At 30.0% G+C, this 13,603-nt stretch overlaps 1 protein-coding gene across 3 annotated transcripts in view; it reads right to left on the bottom strand.

Moving 5' to 3' along the window:
- Nucleotides 1-13,603, bottom strand: part of LOC108721571 (scavenger receptor class B member 1) — a 48,519-nt gene that overhangs the window by 30,066 nt on the left and 4,850 nt on the right. For 2 of the 3 annotated variants that reach the window (XM_018446187.1, XM_018446189.1), the window contains exon 1: nucleotides 566-1,398. The exons of the other annotated variant lie outside the window; for it this stretch is intronic. In XM_018446187.1, the coding sequence (XP_018301689.1) occupies nucleotides 566-773 (208 nt within the window). In that variant the 5' untranslated portion in view covers nucleotides 774-1,398. Of the gene's footprint in view, nucleotides 1-565; nucleotides 1,399-13,603 lie in introns of those variants that run through there. 3 annotated transcript variants of the gene reach the window in all.

Here is a 13,603-nt window from a genome sequence, read left to right as displayed (position 1 = left end):
ATTATAATATTTATATAATTACAATAAGAAAAAGGAAGAGTTTGTTACACTGAAAGAAAAGATTGGCTGAATATGGCATAGCATTTTTAATTGATTTGCAGCAGCCAATTTTTGGTTACGTTAGCCTATCTGCAATGTCAGTATAGGATTTCGATAGACTAACACAACCAAAAATTGACTGCTGCAACCAATTAAAAATGCTAAGCCATATTTTACCATCTAATTTGCTGCAGCAGCCAATCTTTTTTTTCAGTGTATAAGATATTCTTTCTCACAGATTAACCGTAAGATTAAAACAAATTTAGCATTTATAGAAACAGTAACTGTGACACATTAAACAGCCACATTAAAATTCATAGTTCTCTATATTCTACTCTCTACTACTAATCTACTATTTTGCTTTTTTATATTCTTTCTCCGTATATCGTATTTAAAAATCTTACTGTTATCTTTGTATCTACATAGCCTCGAATCTGCCGGATTGTCGGGAAGGTTGTTGTCCCCGTGAAGAATAAAATAATGCTCTTCGCTACTCGACCCTGAAACGAGACTTCCTCGTACTTACGTTTCGACCAGTTTTGTCTGCTGTCGGAATGCGCTGGTAAAGCGGCGTTGAAGAATTTGTTCACCACCACCGAGGACTTTCTTTGAAGGTTCGCCAGCGTCCTTGTCTCATCCTGTTCAACTTGTTTCTCAATATTAGGGTTGGTATTCACTGACGAATATTTTTGACAGCGCGACAAAGTGTTCCAGATCATCATAAGATCCTTCATTTTCCCGGCACAATTGAGTCTGTTGCTACGCGATATATGATATGACGAGGGGAAGCGGTTTTCGGCTTTTATCTACTTGCGACGACTTATTATCGGTGATTGAGTCGTAACGGCAAGCCACGGCCGAAGATAAAGGCAGGTCTCCACTTTAGGCTTGATGATAGTTTGTGGCTCCCACGTCGCGGTTTATAATACCATGTAATTTCAACTAGAGTTGCTCACCGATTATACGTGCAATTTCAACACTCGATTTTTGGCTCAAACTTCAGCTAGGAGCCCTTCACTTTCTCCTGTGCAGTTCGATGTCCGGATAATATCATACAACGCGTCTTTGAGTACGGTCCTTTCCGGTCACTATCAAAACTTTTGTTTGTTAAAACTTATTCGGGTTTAAAGGATCCGCGATATGATTTTTAAAAACAACGCGCTTTAAGATAATATTGTTCGACGAATGATATCGCTTTAATTCCAACGGACATTTCAGGTTTGAAACTTTGTCAGTTCAAGAAGAGCTTCGCGCGACACTTTGCCGGTCGCTTAAAGTCGTGGCTTTTGTCTACTCCAGACCGACTTTGTCTGTTCTTCTATACCATCTGTCGTATGTCACCTCAATCCCTCGTGTCGATGCGGTGCGTGCGGTATACGTCTCGATGCAAGAGTGGCAGTACGAATCAGTACAGATTTGAAAAATATCGCGCTCCCACTACATTTGTTACCACGCTTGTTGCTGGTCGTCATGGTGGTGGCGACCGGTAAGTACGTCAGATGCCATCCAATCGGGTCACGAGGTTGCAGCCCCACCGCGAAAAGCTTGTGGTACCTGCTAGTCGAGGATCTTGGTGAATCCCCGGTTTTATCGGTCGGAGGGAGGCGATATCTCAAGGACATTAAGTGATCAAGAGACGCTCGTGTTTTAGGATAATACCACCTGCCCTTTGCGGTGATCGCTTCTTGGAACTATTGAGTCTACCAAGATCGACCTTGCTTCGCTTGCGACGATAGAATCATATGTAGACTTGTTTATGATTGGAGAATGTAATATATTATACTCTTCACTTCCGAAGATTAAGAAACTATAGCAATGAGAGCGTCTCTAATGAGCGGTATAAATTAAAGAACAGAAGATGTATGAAGTAATTACGATTCGAACGAAATCGTTGTCTTACTTCAAAACACATTTCAACAAATAAAGTTTTTCGGAAAAGAGGAAAAATTATTCCACAACTTAACAGAAAATTATTGATCAATTAAATAATATTGGCAAAAAGTATATAATAGAAATATAATCAAATGTCATTTTTGTCATTTTTTTCCTTTCACGACTCTTAAAAAACCACCCTTTTAGAGTTGTGACGATATCTTAGCTACAAAATTATAATAAATCTGGAATAATTCATCAAAAGTGACATAATTCGTATCTATAAATGTCGCCAACAGTTTATATTTACGTTGATTACAAAAAATGTCTAAATTTAAAATAAAACAATTTTTTCTTCAAACTTCGATCATCAAAACTAAATGTACTCTGTAAAAAATTCTTTTTTTTTTATAAACAATAATACCTGCTCGTTATTGAATATAGTTGAATTAATTTAATTTAATTTTAATATAGTTGACATTCTTTTTTTATTTACACAAAAGTAATATAACTCAAAATGTGTTATTCTTGTAGAAGATATTATGATCTCTTTGAAAACCTTAAGTAATACAAGTGTTATTTGATGAATAGACTATGAAATTGAGTTAGTTTACTTCTGTCAATACAGTAATTTTTATATAACTCATTCATGATTAGGGCAATCAAAATATGTATAGGGCATGTTTTTTTTTATTTGACTAATAAAGAAATAAACTAAATACAAATTTGTTTCAGAAATTATGCATTTTGACCTCTATATGTTGCAGCATATTTTTCATATTTCATAAAAGCATATTTTTGCATATTTTGCCTATACGTGCATAATATTTACATATTTTATCTATTTTTATACTTGTATATTTCACATTATCGTTTTTTAATTTAAGTTTATGATTAGTTTATTCTGATATAATAATAAATAGGATTTCCAAAATAAGTTTTTCTTAATCAGAAATATGCTACATGTTTTATATTTTTGAAAAAGGAATTGATTAGATAAATTATCCCACACGCCGTGATGCATTGGTAGGCAGTGATGTCAGAGAAATCACAAGGAGAAAAAGATTTGGCGCTTTTACGTTCAATCTTCTATATTTCTGTGTCATACAATACATAACAAAGACTCTCTCTCTTTCTCTCTGGAGTCACTATAATAAATAATATGTATTTGTTTAATTTTAATGCCTCGTAAGACTAATTAAATTTTTTAAAAATGCAAACAAATTTTATCAAATTCATTTTATTTTGTTATTATAAGTAAAAAACTTAATAATTTGAAAATTTGTGCGATAAAAAGTAATTTTTAAATGCATATATTCCTTTCTTTAGAGCATTTTTTCAATTTCATAGAATATATTTTAGGCGCTAAAAAGGGATTTTTACAGTATAATTTTGGTTGCCCTATTCATGATAATAATTCGAAAATCATATTTTTTTAGTTGTGTTACTTTTGAAGTAAAAAAATGACACAATGTTATAATTTCGAAAACACTTGCATTCTGAAGAAAGTACAGCGATTAGGTATATAAGCATGACTACTTCTCGACGTATTACAAAATTGAAATAAATTGAGGTATTACAAAAGTGGCCGCGAGTTTAATTTAAAATGTGATTTATCTTCCAATTTTATTCGATTGTTCCATTTATAAGTTAAGTTGATCTAAAATAATTCATTATTCTATTATCTACACATATTAGAATTATATATACATATTATGTCAGACTTCTTTTCATTCTTCCGCCGCGGATTTCATTGTATCTCTCGCGACTTTACAATGAAAATGTAAAGGTAAATGTAATGCAAATGTTCTTGTTATTGTTAATAATTCTCGAATATGTTTATTTTTTTGTTTATTTGTTTATTTTTTTTTATTATTTTTTATTTTTTACGAGCTTGTGTTTCTTTTATATTTAATGTAATACCTTGTTTTAATCGTCTTACTGGCTGACTTGTAATAGCAGTTCTGCTGGTATCTTATCATTTGTTATCTGTAAATTTTATGCATTGCAAAAATATGAATATAAATATGAATATTAATGTCTTACATAATTATACGATGTTGTATGGTATTGCACAGATTGTTTTATAAACTGTAAAAAAATAAATATTACGATTAATATCACGTCTCATTGATCGAATTGGTAAAACGCCCGCATGAAATTCGAAAAATCCAGATTCGAATCCCGGCTGCAGTGACATTTTTCATAATAAATTATTTACAGTGTTTTAGAGATGGTTATTAGAAATCAATAATATTAAATTGCTTGTCAAATTAAGTTATGATAGTACTCCAGCTTCAATTTAAGACTGTGTTTTAAAATCAACACGCATGTATATATAAATCACAAAAAATTCTTTTTGGAGAAACTCAAATCAGAGTAGGTGTTTCTTATAGATTTTGAATCGCTGAATCCAAAAAATAGATCGTTTTATTTCATCGCGTTTAGTTTTTTAGATAATTCAAAATGGTAGAAGATGTTAAAATTATGTATTATAATAAATTTTTATCTGAGATTGTTTCATCTAGTTATAGATACATAATGATTTTGCCAATCGAAGCGACTTTTTGCGATGCTACTGGCAAGAAAACCAATGCTGCAATTTCTCAAGAAGCAGTCGTAACTGGTCAATAGCACTTATTATATAATTATGATTAATCATACGTGCGCGTCGCGATGAAGCGCAGTGAGTACCGAGCATGTGCATTATTAAATGTCTACGTCTCCGCATATTTTCGCATAATCGCATTCTTTAAAGAAAAAAAATCGTCTTGGCATATAACTATTTAAGAAAATAAAAATAATGATTTTGAAGTGTAATCTCCGATTGTGTTTCACGATCTATTGACTGCAAAAATCTTCGGTGCTGACGTTGCATGTTTCACCACTGTTAAATTAATTCGACCGACGCGAACAACGCATGATCCACGTCCTTGCCGATCCCGTTCCCGCAAGTTCGTACAGACCGACGTCATTGAACGCGTATGATGAATAACAATGTGTGCCATAATTTTTTTTTACGATCCGGTGGTGTAGCAGCAAACCGGTTCCGGGTCGGGAGATTCCCCAACCGGAATTGTCTGCGAATTATGACGGTTCTTCTACATTATATTTAATTTCGCTTTTACTCATAAATGTTTCCTATAATATTTTATGAGGCATTTTTTGGAAAATTAACACACATACTATTTTTCCATTTATTGCGGAGCATTCCGTTTACTCATTCTTATATACATGTAAGAACGTTCGTAATTAACTTGTTAAGCATACTTTAAATATTTTAAGGTTTAGATAAATTGAATATATATATATATATATATATATATACATAAAGGCTCTGAAAAAATTGGGTTAATAACCTATTAGAGTTGACTAACTGGTTATTAATGCGTAGAAATATATATTACAGAATATATATATATATATACATATATTACAAATTAAACGTGCATACTGTTGGAGCAAAAAATTGCCGTAGGCGATGTACTTTACATCGTCATAACGGGGTATTGGTAAAAGTTTTTAACTAGTAATAATGATACCTTAGTAGAACTTCACCGATTACATCCTATAAGAGTAAAATCAAGTAAAATGCTATATAAATCTCCGTAATTATTATATTATAATAATAATGTAAATTATATCATAAATTGTGTACTTATAAAGCCATAATTTTCATACATCTGAATGTGCTAATCAAACAAAGTTAATTGCAAACTCTGAATTTGAATCCTCGTGGTGTGAAAGTTCATTGATTACGATATCGCTACTGTGCAAAGCTACTTTCACTAATACTCTTACCACGATGACGTGGAATATTATCGACTACAGCAATTTTTTGCATCAACAGTATGTACGTTTAATTTGTAATAATATCTATATACTTACGTACTAATAACACACACTGTGCGTCGACTGTAATAAACTTTTATTATACTAGTTTTATGGTTTAGAAATATTTATTAGAATGAGTTTATGTTGGAGCTATGTATGTGTTAAAAGCTATAAGAGTGGCGAAAAATGCTAATTAAATCTATCTTTCTTTAATATGTTCATAGCGATTCTGTGATGATAACATTATATACCTTTGTAATGTAAAAAAATATCATTGAACTAGTGAAAGACCTATTAGAACGAATAGTGTGTATAACATTTTATTCAAATAGATTTCTAATTATTTCCAATAATTCGTTTGCTACTCCTGTAATTTTCCATAAGGTTCTGTTAACTAAACCGTTTCCAAAAATTTGCAAATTATTTAAATCTTACCGTGTTACAATCTTATTGTAAATAATATCTAATTTTTTAAATAAAAATTTGCTATAGTCTTGATATTATATATAGTTAATACAAATAAACATTTCTACTTACGTGTGTTTAATTTAAGAGCCACTTTATTCCATAGTTTATCTAAAATGAATTTGTTGCAATAATTCTTATCTCTTTCATGCCACAAAGATAATCTCACAAACATTTCACTAATTAACTTTTCAGCGTTCATGTTTTCTATATGTAATATATAGTTGATGAGAGCATTTTATGGTAAAAATCTAAATTTTTCTTTCTCGACGCTTTTCAATTCATCGCTGGTGAACTACTAACAATAAGCACTTTGCACTGCTTTAATATAAACGCTTACATATATGTAAGTCAATGCATCAATTCTCCATTGCTTCGTCAATATCGCTACTCTTATCGTTTATCACTTCAACGTAAACGCACTCTTAAATAGAAACATTTGTTAGTACTTAATTTTTTTGTTATGATATTAAAACATTATAATCTCCCTCTCAACAGTTTAAAAAGGAGAAAAGAAATTTTTTCTAAAGCTTTCCTTACATAAAATTTTTGTCTGCTATTTTCTCCAGGCAATTAATTAGTTCTGATAAGATTTACACGTAACAATAATAGGTGAAATGAGAATAATAAGCTACTGCTATCCAAATTTTAGAATACTGATATTTTTACGTAGGTAAAATATTTTGTATTTTTATACAGCAAGTAATTACTTTTCTAATTAGCTTTCGAATGTACTAATCTTAAATTGCATTAATATCTGTGAGTCTCAGCGTCTTGAATAGGCAGCTTGCGCTCGCAAGGCGAATGGGTTATTGGCCAAAGCCTTTACGTGAGAGTGCGAGATTAAATCGAACTGAATAAAATTAATCATACGATGTCGTTATAGGTCTATACATTCGCGGAATTGATAATGTGTAAATTTGCAACTTTACCGGTTTTCACTCGACAACCTTGCAATGCTTAAAAAAATTACAATAAATCATCCTGTGATTCCAATGTCCGGTTTCCGGGTTTCGTTTTTGTAGCCGTACTACTTCCCTCTACCTTGAATTCAAAAAAGAATGCAATGTATATTTTTTCTTTGTCAATTTATGTAAATGAGCGTCCTTTGTTTACTATTAAGATCCAAGACTAAAAAGATTAATCGCGATGCAAGCTGAAAAATACCAATACATATTCTGTAACATGTAATGCTAAGGTGATTGAACTACGAAATTGTACAGTAAATATTCGAACACACAGAGAAGATACATTTTTAAAAAGTAAATTAATTTATAACATATTGACAAAGAATTAATAAACCTAAAAAGATGTGTGTAATAATTGAAGTATATTATCTTAAAAGTAAGCAGAGAAATGAAAAATTGTATTACTTGGATATACAAAATTATTTGTATAGTTGAGAAATTTAAATTTCTAAAATCATTAACATGCAAAGCTCTTTTATATTAGGATGAACGTATTTTTTATATGAAGCTGCTAATTATAATGTTTATTTTTTATAAATAAAGTTCTTGCATTTAAAAATTTTCCCTCTGCATGAATATTTTTTGCATTTTCACTGTAATAAACCTGATGACATATAAATTTAAATGACTGAGCTTCAGTATTATCCTTATTAATAAAGCAACAACATATTTTAAGTACCTAAATACTGAGTTATTACATAATCCGAGTTTTAATAAAGCTTAATGAAGCATAAAAGTTTTTAAATTATAAATAATTAGACATAGCAAGTTTTTGAGTATTCAATTAGTACTCAGAGGTTTAAACTAACAATGAAATTCTGGCGCCGCTTATGTAAGTAAGAATGAAAGTAATTGCATCTTCATGTAACAGCACAGATGTATGATGTCTTAATTATAATTTTCATATTCTTTTCACAAGTCGCACTGATTGATATCTTCTTTTTTGGGTGTATAATCGTTTAATGCACGTTGTCACGGTCTACGAGTACGCCGCTAACTATGCACACATATAATTTTGACTTTCGACGTCCCGTTAACCTTATATCGCAGTCAACGAAGCTTGAACGCGGCCATCGACATTACCATGATAGCTGGTTTTACCGATTATCTGCCCACTGTATTTCCGAGACATCATCGATTAACAGCGACATAATCCCGCATCACTTATTTAGTCTAAAGCTATTCTGTTTCTATTCCCTTGTCGTAAAAAGATTAAGACACTGATTTCTGAAATAAAAAAATAAAATTGTATGGCTCTATGCTCGAAATGGTGCAACAACCACTTCCAAGTCAATGTACCGTAGTAATGTCCACATTTTCCAGTAATTTTTTCTTTTTTTCAAAAATATGTGTCTTGTATGCAAATAATGTTTAGCTAGAAATTTCAAAACTAAGAATTTTTAACTTTATTATATTTCCATAAGTATTTTTATAAATAACAGGCATAATATTTAAATATAATAATACCTATCCGAGAAAAAAAAGATTATGAAAAAAAAGAAATAATATGATAATTTATTGAACATTATAGTTTTTAAAAAATGTAGATATTAAGGATGAAGATATCTTCTTGAAACTACATTATCTTTTTATTATAATAAATTATTAAATATCTTTTTTATTGTCTGAATAAAGATCTTATAAAATTTAGATTCTATAGAGAAACATAGATTTTTAATAATCAATTGTGATATGCAAATTGATATATAATAATCATTACATTTAAATTGATTCTATAAATGTGATTCTATAAATTACATTTATTATGCGCATTATAATGATGTTAACTTTGAATTATTTAAAAAATATTTATATTTTTGATTCTATTTGTAGATTAAATATTGTTTATTTATATGTTAATTTATATATAATAAAATATATATTATGTATTTAATATATTATTTATTATACATGTATTTATAATTGAACATAAACCGAAATATTTTACGATAAAAAACAAAGTTTATATAAAATTTTCATGAAAATTTATTATTTTTTATTTGAATTGTGAATAGAATGAATGTATAAGTCAGAACGTAAAAATCCAGATTTATGGTAATAAACATTACTAAGGTCAAACTCGTAAATCGCCTTATCTTAATTGAACGCTGTTATTATTGCTATATCATTTCACATATCCGTCTTATTGTATTATTGTTGCTAAATTAGGCATAAATTTCTTATAAAATTTTCTATCGATAGTTCTGCTTCGACACTATTATGATTGACGTATCATTGATTATTATAAAAATTCAAGGTCTTTAAAGTCGGTGTGAAGCAAACAAGTGCGCAAGTATCTCTTGAATAAAATAATTGTTGAGAGAACGAAAAGATATTTGCGTCGAATGTTTCCTATTCACGAGAAAATCATGATTAGTTTGCCATTTATTGAACAGAACAAGTTCTTTCTCAGTTGTTTATCATTTTTTTTTAAAGCATTTTGAATCGTTGATAATGAAAGTTGTGTGGTTGTAAATTTTTTTCTAAATTCTCTAGCATTTGTTGTCTGTATAAATTGTTAGTATTATTCATTTTGTGTATTATAAATATACAGGATGTGTTATAAATATATACAGGATTCCAAAAAGGTCGGGACATCTGAATATCTTGGAAAATATAAATTTTATAGAAAAATGTTTCAGACAAAAGTTGTAGGGTTTAAAAAGATCTATTTACTGATCTTATCAATTTGACCTTGGGTGGCGTCGCCAAGATCAGGTCAAGGTCACATCGATTTTTTTAAATGGAACACCCTACTTTTGATTCTAGAATCTAATAGCTGGTGCCAAGAGCTTTCCTAAAAACCTTTCTAAATTCGGATCTGAATTTGGTTTCGAATTTAGATTCATGTCCAAAGAGAAAGAAAACATCGACGTATTTAATAAATTTTATTATAGGTTACTTTTTAAATAATAAAAATTGAATTTTAATTCACATATTCAATTGAAGAAAAATAAAATTTAAAAAAAAATATAAATATAAATTCACACAGAAATATACAAGCGCTTAAGGGGATGCTAAAGTTGTTCTACTTTACCATCATTTCCATTCGGTGAAATATCTCCGAATTGAATTGACGGATTGCAAAAAATTGTTTTTACAGAATTAAAGTACGCACAAACAGGATCTCAACTGTATCGGATTTTAGAAGAAAATCGAAGAAAAGTTTAAAATTCGCTTACTTTTAGCTCGTACAGCTGACACCTCAGGTCTATAGTTGCTTCATACAAGAGTTTTATAGTTTATATCTTGAAAATAAGCATAGGTCTGAGGTCACATTATTGTAATGAAGGATACCAAGTTTATAGAACTAAGATTGAAAATCTAGAAAGAAAGTAATCCTACCGAATAGAAAATACGTATATACTTTTTGAAGACTGGGACTGTCAACAGAGTCGAAATTCCATGTAGTAATAGTTACGCGGTCTTGCGATAGATGGTGCTAGCATATGTTAGATAAGGACAGATGTATGCGTTTAAGTGAGATAGAACGATATATAATATAATGTAAGAAATGAATAAAAAATGTCACTATTATCGAATTTGGAATTAAAAAAGTCTGCACTATCGATCAAGTTTGGTAATCAGTTTAGGATCCTCTGATCCAGCTAGACCGTTTAAGGCATTTGTTTCTATTAGGTTGTGTTTCTCACATATACGTCCTATGAGATTTAATATTATTTATAAATATAAATGTTTAGAACAGACTCAATCTTAAAATAATAATAACAAAGATGTTCAAAGCTAATAAGAGAAGAATTTGTATTTTACTTTTACACTCAGATTAAATAAATGTATAATGGCTTTAATATTCACTCAGTCCGCACTAATGTATCCAACCGAATTCGCTATAAGTTTGCTACGAATCCGGAACCGAATCTGAGAACCGGATCTGGGTTCGACTTTTACTATTTGGATCGAGATTTGGATATCTTAGAAAATTCGAATCTCCGGATAACCCGAATTTGAAGCATCACATTTATTCGTAATCCGGATAAACGGATATGCGGATAGCTTTAAATCCGAATCAATCTTGAAGCCCTAATATAAACCAATCATATGAAAGAATCGTACAACAGTTGTGCAAAGCTGTTTTTTCTGCTGAACGCAGTCATCGTTATCATAAAGGTGCTTGATGTTTGACGCTGCTTGATGTGTGACGTTTGTATGTGAATGCACCTTATGGGTGGTCCGTTATACGCACGTGTTTACAAAGCACGTTTCTATTCATGTTGATGCGCCCGTATTAATTCGTATTCACGACATTCGCAGCAATTTTAAAAGGATGCATAGACATTGCGAGATTATGCTATTTCGTTCTTACGTCACATTATTATGCATTAAGTTGGTTTAAATATTCAATCTTATTCATTACATAGTTTGCGTTTGTAAGTTCAATTTTTTTCTCGTCACGATGGAACAAAAGATTGCCAGTATGATAACAGTCAATTGTTGATAAAGTAACATATATCGCAACATTTATTTTTTTTTAATTTAGCAAAAAATTAAAATTAAAATTTAATTTTTTGCTTTCTTTTCCGAAATACATTTTCCGAGAGGGTAACCACTAGCTGAAATATTGTCCCAGATTACATGATTTCATATAATTTTATCTGATTTTAAATAATTTTTTTTACTATATTATATGAAGTCATTTGGTAAAACATACGACTTTATTTAACATTATACAATGATTTCTCGTGGTTGCATATGTAATTATCGGATTATACATAGAGATTTCATATAAATTTTATAATGATTTCGAGGATTCTGTCCCACGATTACATAAAGTGGTTACCCCCTCGACATTTTCTGATAAAAAAAAGCTTTCTTCATTCTTTCAGATAAAAAGTGAATTGTTGCATCATTAAATAAACGGATTACATAATTTGATAAGTTACTACATGCTTTTTTTTCATAACAAAGTGCTTTGAATCGCTTTGTTGAAGTGCTTTGAGAAAGAAACCGTAGTTGTGATAGCTAATTAAAGAATATATGATGCGTAAAAACGTGTTATCACTTGCAACATTACTTCAAGTCACGATACTCTACATGATCTATATTTTTTCTTTCTTTCTCTAAGAACATTTGTCACGTTTTATGATATACTGTGATCAAGTTGAATATGTATTATAGTTTCGAACGAAGAGTTTGAAAGTTTTAAAAATAAAAACTTTATATTTTATTGATTTAAATTTAATTAATTAAAAATATTAATTTAAATTAATATTAAAGACTTTTTAAATTTCAAATTTAAAGAATCTATTAAAATAAATAGATTGATAAATTTAAATAAAAAACATCTTTTTGCACCTCTTGATGTTAAAAAATCTTTATCTTTAATGATTTACCTGTTTGTTTTCTAATTCTAATTCTTCTTTCTTTATTATAAACAAAATAATGAATTGCACTGAATTATATACACTCTGAACCTGTAGCAATAAAATTTCATTCCAGGTGTTAATAGCAATTGAGCCAGTTAATACCACTGCCAGTGAATCTTACTGCAAAATGGGAATAGAAAATCCATTCAACAATTGGAGTAAAAAATTACTCCAAAAAGAAATGAATTTAAAGGTTAGAATAATGACAGAATAATGTCATCCCAAACCCAGATAGCAAAACTTACGGAGACAGATTTTGAGCAGAGCAAAACAAAAGTAAATAAATAAATAATTCTTATCTGTGACAAAGTGTTTAAATTCATCATGCAAAATAAATCAATTTGCAGTCTTTTATTATTATATGCGTCTGAAGATGTATCTCGTTCATAACGTTTATTATACCAAACGATATAGCGGTGCATAACGGTGCTCTTTGTTGCTAATTCACTCCTTGCAGTAACATTCAATAATTCAATGTATCTTGCATTGCAATTATCAACTAATGCTTAAACTACTTTGATTGATCGAATAAAATAGTCCACTCCTTTATGTACGAGTAGACAGATTAACTTCAAAGCAGTGAAAATCCATATTTAAAGCAATGACTTTGCTACTCACTTTTGTTAGCAGTAAAATTTTCATTGCTATAGATTTAGAGTGTACATTTTTAAAATAAATATTTTACAAAAGTTGATATATTCAAGGTTAATACTTAATTTGATATTTATATATTCTGCGATCACTGATACTTTCTAATCCTGCTAATATTAGCACTAGTGACCTGCGCGAGCGAATTCTACTCGCTGTCTTCAATATTTTTTAGTGTAGTATCGCATTGGAATTTCTGTATCTTAACTTTGATTCCGACGCTAAACTGGTTGACAATCATGACGGCGACCAAAAACAAAAAAGTTTAAACGTATGAATAATCATAACGCGCAAGTATTGCGGAAGTTTAACGATCATTGTGACATTCCTTTTTGGTTCGAATTACTTAATGCTAATTCGTTAATGCTAATCTATCTAATTTTATCTCAAGGG

Source organism: Mycetomoellerius zeteki, unplaced genomic scaffold (genome assembly GCF_001594055.1).
Source record: "Mycetomoellerius zeteki isolate Tzet28-1 unplaced genomic scaffold, Tzet1.0 scaffold174, whole genome shotgun sequence".
NCBI classification, from domain to species: domain Eukaryota; kingdom Metazoa; phylum Arthropoda; class Insecta; order Hymenoptera; family Formicidae; genus Mycetomoellerius; species Mycetomoellerius zeteki.
The sequence above is the reverse complement of the archived record's forward strand: the minus strand, read 5'-3'. Positions and strand labels throughout refer to the sequence as shown.